Genomic DNA, 20,995 nt, shown 5'->3' on the forward strand with positions numbered 1-20,995 from the left:
AGGCCAGCAAGTTCTGAACTAGAACACTGAAAACAACAAAACCTGACAAAAAGTGCTTGAACAACATTTAAAAATTACTGTAAAACCACCAAACAAAATGTAAGTAAAACATTTTATTTGCAGAAAGCCAAGAGGGACATCAGTCGAACAAAAAGAAATGTAAATATTCCATATGAATAGCCATGAGGTTTGCAAGCAACTAGAAATAGGTGCATTCAGAAATCGTAACGCTCAAAAGTAGGGACTGTCATAAAACCAACTAACAAAAACAATGCGCTACATTAAAAAAATAAAAACATAAATAACAATGAATATACATTGTTGAACTGAATTGTTTGTATGCATGTTTTTCATTCTTTGTGTAAAGTGTACATGCTTTGGAAAAATAAGAAAATTGATGCATCAGTTTTACAAATGACCCTTATTCTTATGTAGAGGGGGACCTCTGTATTAAATTCAAGCACTTTACAACAAATGGTTGTGCCATTGGGTGCCATTTTGATATATGTGTGTATGGGTGGCTAGCAGCAAGAACAAAAGGCTGCTATTTGTCTGGGTGCTCATGGGAGAAGATGCCATATCAAACATGCAACTACATCCCTCAGACCTTTCTGAAAACAGGCCTCTACTTATCAATTACCTACCTGTCAGCGACACCGGCCGTGTAGGCAAATGTCCCTGCACAGGGCAACAATAGTGTTGAATGAGATTGCCATTTATGTGTGTGTGTGTGTGAGAGAGAGAGAGAAAAAGATGGATAATATGAAAAAGAAACATTTCACATGAACAAAAACATGCATATGCGCACACCCTCACACTCAACGCAAACAAATGTGGCCTGTGGGGCATTTATTCCTGCTGCTGCTCTCCAGCTGAGTTGTTTTGGTATAATGTGAGCTGACCACTCAGGACCGCAGAAGGTAGGCTGGCCGCAGGGTTTATGTGTGTGTGTGTGTGTCTGGTCTCGTGTCTCGGTGAATAAGTTGCAGTCTACCTGATCGTGACTTAAAGGGGCATAGCGTTTGTGTCCACACACAACTGTGAGCCTATAAGTGCCGTCAACTGCGTCTCTAAGAGGTCCTGTTCTGTGAGTGACAGAAGCATAGCCTAACACTCATTCTCTCTCATGTCTTCCCTCTCTCGCCTATGACGGCTATTCTTTCAGAGGCAGACAAAACACTTCCTGTCCACCTGAATGAGAAGCGAGGAAACGAGCTGCCGTGCCGCATTTCTGCTGCTGAAGATATCAGAAAGGACTTTTTTCCTGTGTGAAGGTTAAAGGCTAGTTCAGGCAGCTCTTCTGTAAACTTTTAACATCAAAAGCGGGAAAGCCTGAAGAGCCAGAGCCTGTTTCCACAGGAGAGCGGCGGTTTGAAAATAACTGCTTGTCCGTTTGGCAGACCTCTGAGAAAATGCCTCAAAGGCCGGCTCTCTAAATAATAACCAGTCTTGTTAGTTAGAACTGGGCCTGGAGGCCAAGGCAAAAGACGGTGTTTGGCTGACCGTGAGTGGCCCTCGAGGCATGAGGCCAACTGGCCCTTCAGTTTCAACCTTGACTTCATTCTGGACCTGTTCTACTTTTTTCCCCTTATGGAAACCTGTGCATTTCCTCAGAATTGTAGAGTGAAAAATACAGTTGGACAATGGATAAAATGTTCCTTTCCTCTTCTCCCCAACCATTTTTTATTACTCTCACCTTCTCGCATCATGCCGACGGTCAGACACTTCATGAAGCGGCAGGCTTGGCAGGACTTCCTTCTGCGTTTGGTGATCTCACATTCATTGGTGGCGGGGCAGCTGTACTCAATGTTTCCTGTGGCGAGGCATGTAGAGAGAAGGAACAGAGAGTGTTTAATGACTGCAAACCAAAACATTATTCCTATAGCAATCCAGCAAGAATTAGCATATATATATGTGTGTGTGTGTGTGTATACATATGTATATATATATATTTTTGTGTGTGTGTGTGTGTGTGTGTGTGTGTGTGTGTGTGTGTGTACGTACATATGTGTGTATGTATATTTATAGTTTGTGTTTGTGTGTGTGTGTGTGTATACATATGTATATATATAGTTTGAGGTTGGTAGGATTATTTAATGGTTTTGAAACAAATTATTTTAATATTTTTTAAAATGTAACTTATTCCTGTGATGGCAAATTTTCAGCGTCACACAATCATTCAGAAATCATTCTAAAATGCTGACTTGGTGCACAATAAATATTTCTTGTTACTCTTATTATTATTATTATTATTATTAAATATATTATCAGTCACTGTTCTGTTTTTTTTTTTTGTGTGAATTTAATTAATTTTTTTTTTTTTTTTTAAAACAGCATTTATTTTACATTTAAATCTTTTGTAATATCATAAATGCCTTTACTGTCACTTTTGATCAATTTAATGCACTGTTGCTGAATAATAATAATAATACAAAATCTTACTGACCTCAAACTTTAGAAAAGCATTGATGTACTCTCAACAAATAAAATACTCTAAGTGTAAACCTATCCTCTGTTTGTCACTTCGAAAGAAGACACTGAAATACAGCAATCACCTCCCATCATATCTACATCATACATCTTCCCATCATATCTGTGTGTGTGTGTGTGTCTGAGGGTGCAAAAGGCATGCAGAAAAGAGCCAATGGCTGTCCTCAGAGGTCATGTGTCACAGAGCTGTGTGAAGCTGGATAGGCAGGCCAGACTTTACTAAACCTAAACAAAGACCTGCAGGTCACAATTCACCTCTGAGTGAACTGCTGACCACTGCTGACCAGTGAACCTGGTGACCACTAACCCAGCTCCTCATCCTACCAATCCCCCACATGAACAAACACAGAGAGCTGTAAGTTTGCTACTGTGATTCCTGGCATAGAGTAGAATATTACAGCATGTTCTTTGAGCACTATGATGCCGTGAGAGGGAAAAAGCAATGATATATGCTTGTTACTGCAACAGCACACAAATAGAAGCCTGATGAGTAATCTGGCACACAATAAAAGCATTTAAATAGTTTTTTGGCTGTATTATAAGAATTACTTGCCAGATATAGTCATTTAATTTAACAAATTTAGGGTTTGGAATGGCTTATGGCAGTGTTACAACTACCAGTGTATGGAGAGAATGTGTGCTATAGAATAACCATTAGAACACAAGTACGTGCACTCACACTTCTTGGGCTGAAACAAACTCTCTCGCACACACACTCATGCAATTAACATAGTGCCCGTCTGGGACCTCCACACTGATGAAATATTTCAGAGTTAATCAGACTTTGTAAACACTGATTTGTATTGACTTCTCTTCTGTGAACTGATGTTTCCTCATTAAAAAGCAGATTAGCAGCGCGAGCAGGGGGCTAAATGCTCAAGACTGCTAATTCAACAGGAAACAGTATTTAAAGTATGCATGTCCATTAAACTGAGCTCCAATATTTATTAGTCAGGTAATCTCCAGAATCCATTAGGGTCTTCGGATTGGGAGGAATGCATGTGGAATGGGGATGTGTGTGAAGATGTGAGGTGATTCTCATGAGGGCTGAGGCAAGTTGAGTGGTCTTAACCAGCTGGGAATGTTTCAAAGTGAGAAAAATCCTTGCCAATCTAATATAGGTGCTTTCCTACAGTACCAGTAGTTGAATGTCAATGGCTTGAGTGCTGTGTCCAGGTTATCAACACAGTGGAAAGGAGGCTATATGTGTGTGTGTTCCGCTGACAGGATAGAGTGATGTGATTTGAGTTAGGTGGCAGTCGATTAGTGCAATGTCCATTGTCTATCACTCAAGCGGCTGCCAAGAGGTTTCAAACAAGATATAAAATGTCCCTAGCGCTTCCTTCCACTGCCTGTCTTAATACTAAATGCTAAACTTCCATCATTCATCAGTTGCAGTCAAATGCCAATGAAGCTTATTACCCGAACATGGTGACAACTTGACCTTGGGCTGACCTTATACTACAGCTATGAAGAAGGGAACAGATTTGGGAATGTTCTGGGCTTCCTGAGGTGCATTCTTGGTGTTCACCTCCTGTATTTTGCCTGCTGCCTGGCTACGAGTGGCTCAATTGGGAGGTGATAGATGCAGGTTGTCAGGTGGCATTGGAGGAGTGCCACCGGAATGCCAGATGCCAGTGATTTGAGTGGCCATGGCGTCCGTTCTGCTGCCTGTGCCAGTACCCCCAGCCGAACCGTGGTCTTGACGCCTCTGCATCCCATAACTCCCCAACCCTGCTCCTTCCCTCAAAAACCAGCCAGTCTGGAAGTCAATAAATGTCCAGCTGGATGGGATGTTTTTGGAAATCACCAAGAGTTTTATTGGCTAATGGGATGAAACATACCGATATGTCAAATTCCCACCTTCTGAGGCTCTGGATTGTGTGCAGGCCGAGCATAATATTTGACCCATTTATTTAGCACCTACTTTGTTCCTCAGAGCTTCACTGCCACTTCTAAAAAAACTAGCAGATGGGTAACTTCCCAGTATATTCAATTACCTCTAATCTCTTGTTTGAAATAACTGATCAATCTTGTTAATCTGAAGCAACAAGACAAGAAATGTTTATAAGCCAAGCATTACCACCCTCTAGCTTTATATGTCTACTGGATGGAAAGCTGCTTAATAGACATAAAACCAGCAGATATTGGATGTATGGAATTGCTTTGTGCTCATTCTAGGTATTGCACTTTGACTAAGACCCTCTGACCCCTTGGCCTGCCACGTGAACCTAGCCGAAGTTCTAGCTGAGGTAGGGTAAAAGCCAACCTTGAATGGTCCTCTTGAAAAAGGCCTTGCAGGCCTCGCAGGAGGCAACACCGTAATGGTATCCAGAGGCGATGTCCCCGCACACCAGACACAGGCGCTTGGGCATGGAGTTCAGCATGTACTCGCATTTAATCTGTGAGTCCTCCGTGATAGTGCTGGAGCAGTCCTCGTAACGCTTGGCTCCGGGTCCGCTGGGACCTAGAGCACCGGTTGGGCCGTAAAGAGTGGGTGAGTCCAGACCGTTCTGATGGCCGTTCATGGTGGAGCTGTAGCTACCGCTGGCGTCTGAAGAGCCGCCGGGGCTGTGGTGATTTACACTGTCCGTCAGTGAGGCAGGGCTGGAAGGTTCCGTCTTTATGTAGGAGGGGCAACTCGACTCAATGTGGCGGTCCTTGCTGGACATTCTGCAGAGCAGCCTACATGGACAAAACATAACAAAACAAATACAAAAGTGTTAGTGAACATGACTGACAGTAAATAATGTTCAAGTGTGTGGACACCAAGAAAATTATTGCCGGAGATCTTATATGGTACCTTAGATGCTGCTATTTTGGTAAATATGTATTTTCAGCAGGGGCGATTTGAAATATGTCACCAACACCAAGCCATTAAGAAAAACAAAAGAAATAGAAACATATCCCCAACCCCCCCGCCCTTAAGAGCAACTCTCTATTTTGCACATGGGTCCACCTGCGCCTTAGCCTGAGAGAACATTCAGAAGCTAAAAAAAGACCTGATTGTGAATTCAGAATTCTAGTTTTTTAGCATGTTAATGACTTCTCTGAGAAGAAACATAAGAGGAGAGGCATATGAGAGCCAGTGTGCCACTGTCCCCTGGGTCTCACTAAAGTGTCTGAGTGGTTGTATATCTACACAGCTGTAAAAAAGAGTGCTAACATCGCTACTCCAGCATAGCGTGCAGCCAAATGAGTTCTAAAGAAATGTGCCACAACCAACTCAGCCATGTCCTAAGAGTTTTAAATTTATAAATTATATCTTACAGTTATCATAATGATATATTTTCAAAAAGAAATTATATGCACTTGTATTTGACATTATTTGCCTCATTTAATGAATCATAGTGGTGTCAGTTTATAGTTGGTTATAATGTATATCAATATTATATATATACAAAAAAGATATAAATGTTTTTTTTCTTCAATATAAATTTGAACTCGGACCATTCATATTCATTTTAATTTGACAGGACAAATAATTATCTGAAATTATTTACTATTGAGTTACAAAGCACAAGTCAAAGCCTGCTATTTCTCCTGGACCAAAATTGTCCATCTCTACAAAAAAGTGCTAAAGGCCTTTTCTTGTGATTGTGGATCAAGAGGTGGGATCCGGTGATCAAATGCACCATGACAGATGAGCGTCTGCAGGGTAGAAGAGAAAGGGACAGTACGAAGATCTCAGCGCCATCACTCACTTTCCAGTCAATATCAACTTGTTCTACATGACTCTAATCAGTGCGGAGGCACAAAGCAGTTCCATCATCCTCGCCTGTGGCCAGTCACCATACACACACACACACACACACACACTCACATGCATCGACGGGCAGAAAACAAAAAATCAGCTAGACAGACACAAAAATCCAGTATCAATCCAGTAACACAAACAGACACCCACATAGTCAAAAGCAAAGGCTCTTCCAAGCCAAACAAAAGAGCAGACTGACCACCCCAAACACCCACCCACCCTACAGTACATCGCTCGATACTGCCAACCCTTTTAGTTGAACCACCCCTCCACCCACACAGCCCTGGGAGAGAGGCCTATTAATGAGTGCTGTAATTAATAGATATCTCTGCTCTGTCTTACAGGAGGCTTCAAGGCCTGCAAGAGTGGATTAACCATTTCCCCTGTCAACAATCCAGAAGACCCTGAGCTGGGGCATGGGGCGGTGCGGGGGGGGTGCACTTCAACACAGCCACGTCAATTAGCTGCACTTCAATTTCTACGTTTACTTAATCTTTTTTTTTTTTTTTTTTTTTTTTTTTTTTTTTTTTTTTTTTTTTAGCAAACATTCAGGGACTGTTTGTTTTTCTAAAATCCTCAAAGGTTTTGGGGGTTGTGATTTCACATAGACTGAGCGTGAGGTCATGCTCAAACGCGTTCTCTATTTTCCCTTAACTGCATTAGTGGTAAGGTGTGTAAAAACCAAGATGATAGAAGAGGAACAAAGTCATTATAGTGACAGAAAGAAAATCACGGAGGATTTATACAGACAGCACATCAGGACCATTTTAACATGGAGATGGAGGGGGACAAATAAAAGAGGCAGTCTGGAAGACCACACAAAGGTCTTTTTAATTAAGGAAGCCTGCTTCTAAATGAGGGCTTTAAAATCCGGTCAGCTTGTAAAAGATGACTTCTTCTGAGGCCCATAAAGCAAGAGAGCAAGAGAGAGTGCATGTGAGAGTGAATGAGAGAGATCTTTAAGGAATTTTCAGAGAAAAAGACTAAGCAACATATCTTGAAAAAAAAGAGAGAAATTAGAAAATATTTAAGTACTATAAACCTATTTTATATAATAATAATAAAATAAATAATATGATAATCTCTCTGGCTAACACACATGAGGATTTACAAGAATGATTAATAATGAAGTATATAAAATTAAAATAAATCATATAAAAAATAGATTATATTTACAGTGAGATTAGTGAAAATATTGGCAGGCCAAGTAAAAATGAGAAATGATTTAGTACTATGAAACAGTTTTAAATAAATTGAATTACTGGATAATTTAAAAAGTTTAATAATAATAATAATTTATAGTAGTAAAATTATTAACTGTTTAATTTGTTGCATCTCTCAGAGTTGGGGGTAACTCAATAATAATAAATAATAATAATAATAATAATAATAAAGACAAAAAGTTGCAGTAATGGAGTCTTAAAAATAAGCGAATTTATAGCTGTTAATGCATTCTGGTGTAATGGCTCAAAATGTGCTGAGTCAAGGCACCTGTTTCCTTGTATTGCAGTGAGAGACAATCGATTATGAAAAAGCTCTATTACACTTCTACTGATGCATCACCGACACACACACACACACACACACACACACACACACACACACACACACACACTGACACAGACACACCCACACACACACACACACACACACACACACACACAGACACACACACACACACACACACACACACACACACACAAACACAAAGACAGGTGTCCTGGGGTGTGCAATGGGCTACAAAGGTATTCTAGAACATTCCAGTAATGTCAAGGATGCATGTTGTGTATTTATACACAGTGTAAAGCCGGTTAAAATCAGTGAAAACACAAGCACCACAGTGACTGTTTACACTCGCAACATATTCTCTCATTCTATTTTGGGTAACAGAGACAAACTGGTTTTTGTGGGGCAGCTGAGAAACCCGCCTCCTGTCCTGAGTGACAGAGAATGTGAAGTCAAAACGGCGGGTAACAAAAGAGGAAAGCACCAGCATTGTAAGAGCCCCTCGTGCTTTACAGCACCGCTCTTAAGGCTCTCAACAGGAGACACCCTGCTCTATAACTTTGACTGAAAGTTATTAGTGTTCTCTTTCTCTTGGTCTCTTTCTCCTTCTCTTTGAAATTCTATGACTCTATTAATCCAAACCTGCAATATTCACAACTCTCTATAAATTCAATTGTCAGATGGGGGATTTTTATTCTAGGCCACACTTGAATCCAAAATTAGAGGCAGTAAAATTCACATTAGCTCTAAGAGAAATGGAATTCTAAAGCCTATATTTTAGAAGAAAAGAAAGCCCTTTCCGACAGAGAAGAGACTATTTGAGAGGTAATGATTTTATCTGTTTTCACCATTGCCTGGCGCCGAGCTTCAATCCCACAGTGTGCCATTAACAAAAGGAATTCTTATACTGAAAAGCAGTGGAATTTAGTTTAAGCTTATGAATGGAAATAATAATAGTCAGGTGGAAGGGTAGAAAAAAGGCAGGCGATAGTCAGCCGTGAGACAAGATAAAAACACAAGACATAATTGGTTGTTCTTTATTGTTAGGGACTTTGTTGTGATTCATTATAAATAATGCCTGAGTTCATAAATTTTTTTGTAAACGTTGTCATCATGCTAATGTTCTAGTTAAAGTCTGTGATTGTTACAACATAAAAAGAAAGGTGTCTTAAAACAAAACAAAGCAAAATCAAACAAAAATGCTTTTTTTACTGATTAGTGTTGTTATGAATTCTGCTGATTTAATTAAGCAGACATGGTAAAGTTCTAGCTTGCTAACAAACATGAGGTTGTTGCCAATTTTAAGAATGATTTATAGTCAGTTTTGGAAGAATCTGTAAAACTGGGTTAAAATTATAAACAAATACATGCCATCATTTTTCCAAAATGTTGTATAATAGCTAATATCAATTAATGCAAATGGAAAACTATGTGCAAAACTGATGTGCAAGAATAAAAAAATATATTGCTATTATAAAGAAAATAAAAATTGAACAATGGGCCTTACCAGGCCAGCAGAATAGTTTTATTGGTATTTTGCAGTACATGAGAATTGTATTATGGGCCTTACCAGGCCAGCAGAATAGTTTTTCAACTCTGCTTGCTATTGTCTGTCATTTCCGAGAGTAACACAAAACATCTCAGATGTGCAGTCATTGTAAAAAGGACATAAGTGTATTTTGTTTTCTTTTTGTTTTCCTCTAGCTGTTGACTCTCTCTTATTTTATGTGCTCAGGCAAGATGTCACAAATCAGCAGGAAAACAATTTTGGAAAACACAGCCACTTGGCAATGACAAGGTGTCATTAGGCTGCTTGATCCAGTGCTCTGACAACTGTAGAGGTAAACATATAATCATTGCATTAAGGTGCAGCTACTGAGAGTTTCTCTCTCTCTCTTTGCTGGAAGCAGTAAGTCTTTGTGATCACGGATAGCTGGAGGCAGCACAGTCTGCTAACTGCTGGAACAAAACTGCCCATGAGAGGTATTGACTGTTTACATGAATATAGCAGAAAATTTATGGGAAAAATGTTTTGGTGAAAAAAAAAGAAAAAGCAAAAAAAAAAAAAAGCTTGTATTATCATATAGAGTGTGGTCAAAAAAGTCTGGGACTACATTTGTAAATCTGTATTGTTATTGTTATTATTATTGTTGTTATTATTATTTTCATTTAGATGTTTTAGGATTTTGTGTAAAGAAAACAGTAAAGACAAAATGAAAAAGAAATAATTTGTAAAGTAAAAAAGTAAAAACATACCAAATAAAAAATTCTGAAATGTATTAAAAAAAATCAATTATTTTTTTCATGTTGATTATATATGCTAAAAATAATAATAATAAAATAATTTTTATAGTAATAATAATAAACATATATAAAACAGATTTTTTTAATCAATTATTGTTTTCATGTTGATCATATATGCTAAAATCTATAAAACAGATTTTTTTAAAAATAATTAATTAAAAATTTTGTGAGTTAAAGGCACATTTGATCTCAAGAAAGTTGTAAGATATTCAATTAAACCATATAAAACAGGAACTGAACTGCCATTGTACTGAAGGATCCTGATTACACTTGTTCCCGCATGAGAAATACATGCGAAACAGGTTGCCTTTTCCGGCTGTATGGGCAGATCAATTGTTATAACATTACTGGGTTAGAAAGTAGTAATTCACTTCATTGTCGATGGACGCTTGCAAAATAACACCTCTGATTACATCCAATCAATGTGATAATGGCAAAAACACATTTGTACAATGGAGCGAGCTGCCGTAAAAAAGCCAGCGGCAGGCCAGTGGAGATGAGGAGCTAACGCTCTCCTGTGTAATAAATACTGCAGGAGGACCAGAAGCCCTTAGCAAAGCTCCTAATACAATATTGTAAATGCAGAGAGATAAGAATGTATATTTAGATATCTTGTTTAAAAAAAAAAAATAAAAAACTTAAGTCTCTGCAAAAGAATCTGTGTGGGGGAAAACAAATCTTTAAATAGTTTATTGACTGTCTTTTTCCCCGGGGAATATATATATATATATATATCTATAAAAGAAATATGTTATTCCCTCTTGTTCGCTGACAAAATACAGGGTTAAGATGTCCCTCTTGTAAGAGTCGCTGTTTGTGTGTGTGTGTTAAGAGTGTGTGTGTGTGCGTGTGGGAGAGTGTGTGTGTGTGTGTGTGTGTTGTGTGTGTGTGTGTGTGGGGATTTCTTGTGTGTGTGTGTGTGTGTGTGTGTGTTTGACAGTCCCTGGCAAACTCGTAGATGAAAATCTTGATGATTTAGGTCATTTTCCTGTGCGGGCAGATAAGTGTTGTGCTTTATCAGGTAAGATGTCCCTCTTAACAACAGACACACAGACACACACGCGCACACTCACACACAGACACACACACACACACACACACACACACACACACACACACACACACACACACACACACTCACACACAGACACAGACACACACACACAAATATGCTTGCAGGCATATAAATGCAAAAAAATAAAATAAGATACTGTATATATGTACGAAATATGCAAAATAAAGGGTCAGTCTAGCTGAATCACTGTCAAAGTAAGAGGTCAAACTAAGTCAACAAGGCCAATCATTATTTCAATATCTGACATTATTGCGGGTAGGAGTGAACGGCTGCTTCTTCGGCAGTGACAGACCCTGAAGAACAGGGCAGAGCAAATAAGTGTTTGGCATTTTTCAACAAGCAATATGCCTAAAATCACTGCTTTACCTCTGTTAGAGCACAGAACCCATCTATTCAACCCCAACAGGACATGAGAGCAGATAAGCGAGGATGAGCCGCAGTCTCAAAGAAATGAAATTGCACGTAAATATAATAAAAAATTATGGGAGTAAAAAAAATGGAGATTAAAAACACATTCTATTAAACAGATGGTTAAAGAGGATTTTATTCCAGGAAATATGACAAGCGTGTAAAAGAGGTGCTGAAAGCGGGCAAAAAGAGGGAGGGAGGAAAGGAGAGAAATGGTGGTTGTTTTTTGGTGAGTGAACCGGTGAAAGCCATGTCTTTAACCAGATCAGATTCTTGAAATTGGCTGTCAAGGCAGGATTGTCCTGAGTTATAGCTGTCTATCACCCCCGCTCGCATGGAGACGATGCGCCGAGCTGCTGTCGCCTTCCCCTGCCGCAAAGCATCTTAAATTTTCAACACCACCATCTGTTACAAAATCTAATTCACATTCCACCCATAATCGGGTTTACCTCTGTAATACCCGTTCCGCCACTCTCTCTCTCTACCCGTTCCGCCACCCGTTCCGCCACAGCCCAGTCCCCAACCCCAAACGAAACACCATCCATGTCTGCAGGCACACTTTCATTAGGGTGAAAGAAGAGGCGCAAACAGTCCAATCGTTTTTTGCAGCATTGCTTTGATGGCAAAGACGGTAACATCACTCCAACGTCACTGACAGAACTACCACAGCTATGCGGTTTCTTTCATTATAGTTGTCTGAGACAATAATAATTTACTATATATATTTACTATTTTACTATATTCATTTACTATATATTTACTATATATAAACACACACACACAAAATATAATAATATAAATAATAATACCAAAAATACATATAAAAATAAAAAGTATACGAAATATATTAATACAAATATTAATAGATTTGAATAAATGAATAAACATTTGAAATATAATAGAAGTAATGATAAATGCATTATATTTAGACTTAGTACTGCTAACATGAAAATTAAAAAATAAAATTCAAGCATGCCATAAATAATGTAATGTATCATGTTCCTATGAATCAGGAATATTATAAATAACTAAAACTAAATCTGAAAAAAAAAAAAAAAAAAAAATAATAATAATAATAATATTAAAAAAAAATTATATATATATATATATATATATATATATATAAAAAAAATAATAATAATAATAATATATATATATATATATATATAATTGAAATAAACTAAAGCAACATTTCTCATTTTAAATTAAGTAAACGTTATGTACTAAAATAACTTAAACTAAAACTGAAGTATATAGCAAAAAAGTGTAAAAAAAAACACACAATCAAAATCATTAAAACTTTAACTAAAACTAAAATGAAAAAAAAAAGATAGCTGATATGAATATTTAATTGTCATTATTCAAATTCAAAGATAATAATATTAGAAAATATCAATTTTAAAAAATGCCTTCAATTAAAAAAGGGGAGGGGGGTGAATTAATGTTTATGATAAAAAGAAAAAAAAAATCAGTTTATATGACCTTTATCAATTTCTAAAACATTATATTTTCCACTAAGACACAATAACGTTTCAATAAAATCAACATCCAACATCTATTTCCAACAAGTGGCCTTTGCCCATCACATTCGGCCCTGAGACCCCGGAAAGATTTTAAGTTTTAACACTACAATATAAAACACCTCAGTCTAATAATCCTCCCAGTTATAAACCTGTGATTTAATCCAATCTCCACCCCGCACTGCAAAAGCCTTTGATTTCCCATCTGCATTTAAGGCAATCTAGTTTATTACACAACCCACTAAATTTACAGTAACAAGCTGCTCCCTTGACAAATGAATCGTTTTCCGAGTATTTGATTATATAAATAAAACAGTGCCTCTGGAGGCTGAGGAGCTAAATCAGTTTATCTGAAAAATGGCTTGCATCTGGGTAACAGCTCACCAGCAGATGGAGAGGTTTTTCCCCTGACCCCAGGACCAGGCTTCTGTCTCTCTAACTCCGCTCAGAGATGAGACTTATCAGAGGAAGGTGTGTACATGTGTGTGAGGAAGTGTTGAAGGTGGATGCTTGGCTATTTCAGTAAAGGGATTCAAAGATCCCCTGCACTACTGTATTAATACATGTTTTTCCCACAAATCTGTATGAATCTTATGTTGGCATAAGTGATCAAACTGTAAACAGTGTGTGTTTGTTCATCGCATGTGTCTCAAATCAGTGGGTGCATGTACAACAGAAATGATTTGATGGCCATCGGCGTATGATTGTGTATCTATGCGTGGCTAACCTCAAATCTTTGGATACAGCTGCAAGTGAAACATCCTGCTCTGTTTGGTGTGTATGAATGTGTTTGACATGCCTGTTAGCATTAACATTAGCTTCAACCCTGAATTTACACCAATGACGCACATCTAGCACTCCAAAATGAATAAACACAAGAGTTCAAACTGTGCTACGACCAATGTGGATGTTCATGGTGAAAGCAGCACTCCAAAATGAATAAACTGATTTGTTTAAGGTGTGTTGTGTGACACTGCATAGCCTGGCAGGCCTGTCTATCGAGAGCCAGAAGCTCCGTCTATGCCAGTAACGTGATCCTGATTGGCTTAGAGTGGAGAAAACTTCTTGTATGCGAATGGAGCCTAATTGGTTTAACCCAGACTTACCTATCCCAAATCCAATCCATGTAATACATTTGATGGCCCCCATCAAAGCACAGTCACCTTATTTTAAAAGATTTAAATAAATTCTCCAAAATTCTCCTCCCCTAGGACACACAACTAACTAAACAAAAAAAAAAAAAAAAAAAAAAAAGGAGGACGTTGAGTATTCAAAGTCATTGCACTTAAAAAAAAAAAACTCCTCAGAAGTACCTTTAAACACATTAAAGATAATTCACTTGTTTACAGTGTTAACAAACATTCCATATTTGCAGTTTCTTGAAATATATATATATAATTTAAAAAAATGAATGAATGAATACAAATGTTACTGAAAATTAAAATACCCAACAGAATAAAATTTAACATTTGAAAATAAATCAAACAAGTGAAGGCACTTTTCTCTCTGACCCTTCAGTAACCTCTAAAGTAATAACCATAAATGACATTGAAATTACAAGTCAAACAAAGAAATTTTACAGAAGATGGCCTGAGAGAGAGAGTGAGAGAGAGATAGAAGGGCCTGGTGAGAACTCTTAACTGGTCACATCTGGCTGTATTTTATACGCAAATCAGCCCCCACTAAATCTAGATAAAACTCACTGACTCGTGATCAGAGCAATGATCTTCATACATCTAAATTTATATGCTAATCGGAATCCTTGAAGCATTTAACACATTCCTCTGCATCTGGAGGGGGCGACAAATTGCAACCTCTCCAACCTATACCAATAAACTCAACATAAACTTTCCCTTATCCACATCTATAGTCCATCCATCCATCCATCCATCCATCCATCCATCCATCCATCAACATAGCTTGAGGCAGATGTAAACAGATGTAGACATGTCCCTCCACCAACACACAAACATTGAGATATAAAACACATAAAAATGATCTGGTTACTTTGTATTAGCCTCTTGCACATTAATAGGAACAGCCTAGGACCAGGTTGACAGCAGACAATGGGTACAACATGCAGAAATTATGTCCTGCTATTTGACAACACGCACAAACACTGGATGAACTAGACTAAGACACTGACTTGAATGCATGCATGGATAAATAATAGCTGGGCAGGCAAAACACAAACAAACATACAAACAAACAAAAAAATAATAATCATCAGAACAGATTTTGGCTTTTGATGACACTATTTTTGGTCCTTTCCTTACCTTTGGTTATATAGAGCATGTGCATCACGCATGTGACTGGCCTCGATGTCGTATTGCTGTTGTGTTCTCCAAGCGCCGCATTTGGCGTACTTATCTTCGCTATTAACTTGGGCCTTTGATAAATTCATTCTACAACAAAAGGGAGAGCAAGAAAAGGAATAAAAACGAGGGTCAGTGAGATGGACTGAAGAATTCTGATAAAGAACCACTGAGCCATTAACTGCTGACAGACAGTGACGCAGCTCAGCACTCTGTGAGAGAAAATATTCCTTCTTTTCCTGACCGGCATTCTTCAATGGATCAGCTATAACTGCGTCCCCGCTAAGGATCTGAAGAGGGTAAAGACGGGCTCTTTTGTTAATGCCAGGCGTTAATTAAAACCGGCCTTGACGTTTTTAATGCACAGACTCATCATTCTACCGGCCTCAGATTTAACAAGTCTGAGGTGTCAGGAGATAAAAGAAAGAATCAGGGAGATCAGCGCATGCCTGTGGCTCCGGTACACATCAGGGCGGGAGAGCCCGTAGCTTTATGGGACCCTCTGAATCAGAGGGGGCAGAACAGGTTGAGAAATGAACATGTAAAAGAACCAGAAAAAGGTTTGACGTATGCCAGTTTAGTTGCTAAATGTCAGGAGTTTCAAGGACAGAAAGGCATCCTTACTAATCAAAATCTTGGTTTTAACAAACTCTCAGCCACAGGTAATCAAATAAAAATCACATAAAAAACACTCAATGTGCCTCAGAAGAAAACAAAAGACTGATTCAGGAGTGTCTGTTGCAGAGTTACTGGATGTAAATAACCCTTGGCTGTGTGTTAGTACAGCAAAATCTTTATACAAACTTATGGAAATTAATTGGGGAAACAAAAAGTACCTATGAAAAACACCTGTGCACGTTAACATACACTTTAAGTTCTCGATCAAAAAATAAACACCTATTTTTGAAGATTCCTAGCTGTAGATTTTTTACAATAAAAGTAAAGCACCGGAGAGCACAAGAAGTGAAGTGTTACGAGCCACAGGCAGTGCGGCTGAGAGTGTGAGTCTGCCACACTCTAATTAACAGAGGAGGCCCCTAATTCTCCTTCTCCGTTCCAACTCAGCAAACGCGTTCAATGTCATTAGAACCGCACAACCCCCAACTGTCCCCACACTCGGACTGATGAAACTAATCACTCGACTAATGCTGTGCTTCAGCGGCTGTCTGAGAGAACGCAGCCTTGAAGATCTGTCTGTCTTCCTGTCTTTCTCTTTCTCAGGCTCTCGTGTTCGTTTCTGTCAATCTGTCTGCGATCAAGTTTAGGCATTTCTCGCTAAATGTTTATTTAGGTTTTTTTTTTTTTTTTTTCCTAAAAAATCTTGTGATTTCAGCTTAAAGTGTAAAGTTTAGAAATTATACTTCACATTGTAGTTTTAGTATTATTATTATTAATATTATTATTATTGTATTTAGTGGCCTAATTAAGGGCATGAAATACATTTAAAAATTCAGGGAGCATTTCATTATTCCAGAAAATAGTGTGTTTTGAATCAACATTAGTGACTGTCAAATCAGTTTGTTGCTAATTTTTGAGTTAATTCTGGAGTGATACACATCAGAGTGCGTGTTTACCTCACAAACAGTGCACAGAGCAGCATGTGCTGTGTGTGTGTGTGTATGAGTCTGATGAGCCAGTCAGAGCTTAGTGGAAAAAAAAGCAACACAGGCACACACACACACACGTAATGTGTTGGCTTTAGTTCTGGGCGGGTGAGCAGTGGAATCGATAATCCCCAGCATCACACACACTACACGGCCTGATACACTCCTGTTTCTCTCAACTCTCTTTAACGTGACTTTACACACAAACACACTACTGCACTCCCAATGCCAGTGGCATTAAATATCTGTCATTACTGGGATGCTTTCTAAAGTAGTGTGCAATATAATTTTTTTCCCATTTGTGTGAGATGTGTAGACAGGCCATGCTGTATATAACAGGATGCATCATTAGCAACAGACAAGGATGAAAATTACATCAAAAGCCAATAAACTCTTTGACTTCAGTGGCACAATATTAAACATCTGAAAAGAAATCAGAAAGGAAGTGTTGCATGTAAAATAGTACATTAACACAGCTGTAAATACATTTTCTAAACATATTTATATGCATTTCAGGCATAAAAAATCCCTCTAGAAAAATAAAAGATCATCTAAAAATTGTTTAAACATATAGAAAACATGCACAGAAAGACATGCACATGGACATATACAAACACACATTTATCTCAGTCATTCACTAAACACTTCCAGAAAACAAAAGATCTACTTCATCTGGAATGCTAAAGTATGGCTGATATTTCAGAACAGCACTTGTGACAGAGCTATGTAAATAACATGGTAATCGTGGCCTCTGAGTATGTACAGTAAAATAGTTTATTCAAATTTAGGGAAATTAATTAGGGCAGGATTGCTGGATTGCTGAGCACAGTCAAAATATTTGTTTTAATTTGTACATTTTTACAACACATCACATGAATCATTTACTCAATTATTTACATTTAGGGCTACATAATTTTATGAAATAACAAAAGAAATAACAGAAAAGAAATTAGAATAAACCAACATGAGTTTATAAAACAAGAAAAAACAGAAAAGAAATGAAGAAAACAGATTTTAAAATAAAGAAATGAAAAAGAAAGAAAAACAAAAAGGACACATAATGAAAATAAATAAATAAATACAAAACAAAATCATGTGGTGGTTGTGCCTAAATGACATAGTCTGATCATCCCAATAAATGCGCAATGAAAATAGATTAATTTTATACTAACACTGATTCAATTTAATTAACATTTACTTCTACAATTATTGCTCTAATGATAATAATAAAAAAAAATCATTATTCTCATTATTATTTTTATTTATTTTTATTGTTATTATTATAAAGATGTGAAGTGTATTTTGTTTTGTTTTTGAAATGTTGGTTTGGTAATGAAATGAAAACAACAGTAACAGCTAAAATGAAGTGTCACTTTAGATCAGTGGGAGAAACAGGCATTTCTAGAGGAGAGAATGAATCTATAGAGATCTGCCTGAGCCCATTTCACACTACTGTCAAAACGCTTAAGTACTGTATCCATGCGGACAAGGATTAACACGCAGGACAATGAGCTGAATTAAGCCAAGTGTGTGTATGTGTGTGTGTATCTTTAGTTGTGGCCATGATCTGTGACTCACTCATGTGTTGCTATTCCATCTGTGAATAGTGGGGGTCTGATTGATTAGACAGGTGCCATTCTTCCTTATGCAGGAATGGCCACCCCATGCACGGTAAATAGCATGCCTATATCTCTCTGTCTCTCTTTCTCTCACTCCTTTCTAAAAACTCACACAGCCTGGTTACTCATACCCTGCTAATTACCCAGTCCTCCAACCAACTAAAACATACATAGCCTACATAATGAATATACAAGCATTAAACATTTAAACATACAGAGATGCTTATAACACAGACAAATAGACTCACATGTAATAACAGCTTTTGCTATTAAATGCCACTCTGTTAGCACTATCATGTCACAGACACCACCAGTCGTGGCTTTAAACCATGTCAGCAAGGTTTCTTGTTATTGTAGGTTGACGAGCACGTGATTCAACCTTTGGGGGTTGAAGGCTGAAGAATGGGACAGGTGGAATTAAATGCGGGCCTCGCACGCAGGGGCAGCACAGGCAGCGTGGCCGGCCACGCGGCAGATGGACTGTCAGCTTTAATATGACAGAGCGCGTGCGGGCACTCCAACCTGGAACCACGCGGATCTCTACGGGAATGCAGCCGTTCGCCCGCGCAACAGGGGCTGGGAGCAGACGAGAACGGAGGTATGAAGCACAAATACACCCATCTGACATGTCACACTAATATGCTCAGGTTTACTCTTACATCCCGCAAAGTACGCTAAAAAATTGTCTTGCTATCCACAGATACATGTGATGCAATTGCTAACACTCTAACTCTGAGCTCAAACAGTGACATTGGCTGCAGTCAGGTACATCCGTACCCTGTCTAGAAAAATTACCGCACATAAGCAGATTTGTTCAAAAGCCTCCCATCAGGATTGCTTTGATAATCTACAGCAGGGCAGAAATAACACTCGGTTGAATTGACTCAAAGTAAAGAAATTTTGCATTCTAGATGAAAAAGAAACAATAGCTTCTGTTTGCCTAAGCGTTTCTACGGGGACACGTTTTGAATTTGTTTTGGTTTTTAATGTTAATGTTAAGCTGAGAGATAGTTTATGTAAAAGTGCTGAAGAAAATTACATGCACTGGCTTGATTTAGCGGCATTTGAATTTCAAATGCAGCACGTTTCTCCAAGGATTTCATCATTCTGGTTTATTTGACGGGGAAAAAAATGGCCTGAAGCTTTGCATATAGATATTAATATATATTTGTGACCCCTACAGAAGCTCAAAGGTGTTTAACAAACAATCCGGCCAAGTGCATTAACAATAAAATTTATTTTTCATCTTAATATTAAAAAAAATCACTTTGTTGAAATATCCTGACTGAATTAATGCACTAAAATAAATTAATTTGATGCAAAACTTGAGATAATAGAGAAATAAAATGATTCTAGTATCCGAACAGTGCTGAAATTTAGCGCAGTCCAGAGCAGCCTCCAGAAATGCTCCACAGCTGACTGCAAGTACTGTAGTCAGGCCTTACATGGTAAGCATCTCATCTCTCTTTCTCTCTCACACACATCTCTCTCAAAATAAAAAATAAAAAAAAAAAGTGATGTGTGATGTATGACAGGAGAAAGCGCAAAGAAATATTTCACTGTCATCTGTCACACATCTGGGCGATTAATTTCCCTTTTTCTGTTACGAGACCAAAATTTCACAATTTCACTGAAGACCAATTAAGCTAAAAGAGATCAGTACGGATTCACACCACTAGAGCTGGAGAAACTTTACTGCCTTTGAAAGCTCTAACATCCGTTCTTTCACACATATATATGTTCTTGTTCAGTCACACATCGCCATTAACAAATGTAAAGCCAGTTATATCACTTTTGTAAAAAAAAAAAAAAAAAATCGCCATCCTGATTTCCATCTTATATTCTAAATATCATTAACTTTACTGTGCTAATATACTTCTAAAACTATTTTACACTAACATATTTTTAAAATACAAAACCAGCACACGAAAGACACATTCATTTGTTGTAATGCATCTTCTGTTGAGAAATAACTAAACAGGAAGGGAAAACAGATTCAGAAAAGCTACATCCGCATGCCGATAGACAAACAGTGAGTCTGCTGGGAGCCGATGGAAAACGCAGTGGCTAAAAGCACTATTTTTACACCCTTATCTAGCCCTCGTGGACCCTCCTGCTTCTGGAGTGACCACACTCCCTATTGACCTGCTGTAACTGTATCCTGCAGGCTCTCAGCCGGTCCGTGCCTGCTCTGCCTCTCTCTGGCATGCAGCAGGCCGAATCATCCGCAAAATAAAGACAGAAGAAAATGGGAAACAAAGGTCTAAAAATTGCATTTAAAGCAGCTAAGTGCTAATGCCAGTGGGTCATTATTATATATATATATATATTATATATATATATATATATATATTATTTTTTTACGCAGGCGAAATTTAAATCGCTGCACTGCGTTTG

The 20,995-nt window shown here is 38.0% G+C and overlaps 1 protein-coding gene across 9 annotated transcripts in view; it reads right to left on the bottom strand.

Moving 5' to 3' along the window:
• The window catches only part of LOC109051633 (estrogen-related receptor gamma a), a 154,604-nt gene that overhangs the window by 46,035 nt on the left and 87,574 nt on the right, over window positions 1-20,995 (bottom strand). For 5 of the 9 annotated variants that reach the window (XM_042774179.1, XM_042774176.1, XM_042774174.1 and 2 more), the window contains exons 2-4: window positions 15,337-15,465; window positions 4,760-5,175; window positions 1,697-1,825 (exon numbers count right to left, since the gene is read on the bottom strand). In XM_042774179.1, the coding sequence (XP_042630113.1) occupies window positions 1,697-1,825; window positions 4,760-5,175; window positions 15,337-15,464 (673 nt within the window). In that variant the 5' untranslated portion in view covers window position 15,465. The remainder of the gene's footprint in view (window positions 1-1,696; window positions 1,826-4,759; window positions 5,176-15,336; window positions 15,466-20,995) is intronic. The other 4 variants (XM_042774177.1, XM_042774175.1, XM_042774181.1 and 1 more) reach the window with 3 other exon arrangements.

Source organism: Cyprinus carpio, chromosome A17, assembly GCF_018340385.1.
Source record: "Cyprinus carpio isolate SPL01 chromosome A17, ASM1834038v1, whole genome shotgun sequence".
NCBI classification, from domain to species: Eukaryota; Metazoa; Chordata; class Actinopteri; order Cypriniformes; family Cyprinidae; genus Cyprinus; species Cyprinus carpio.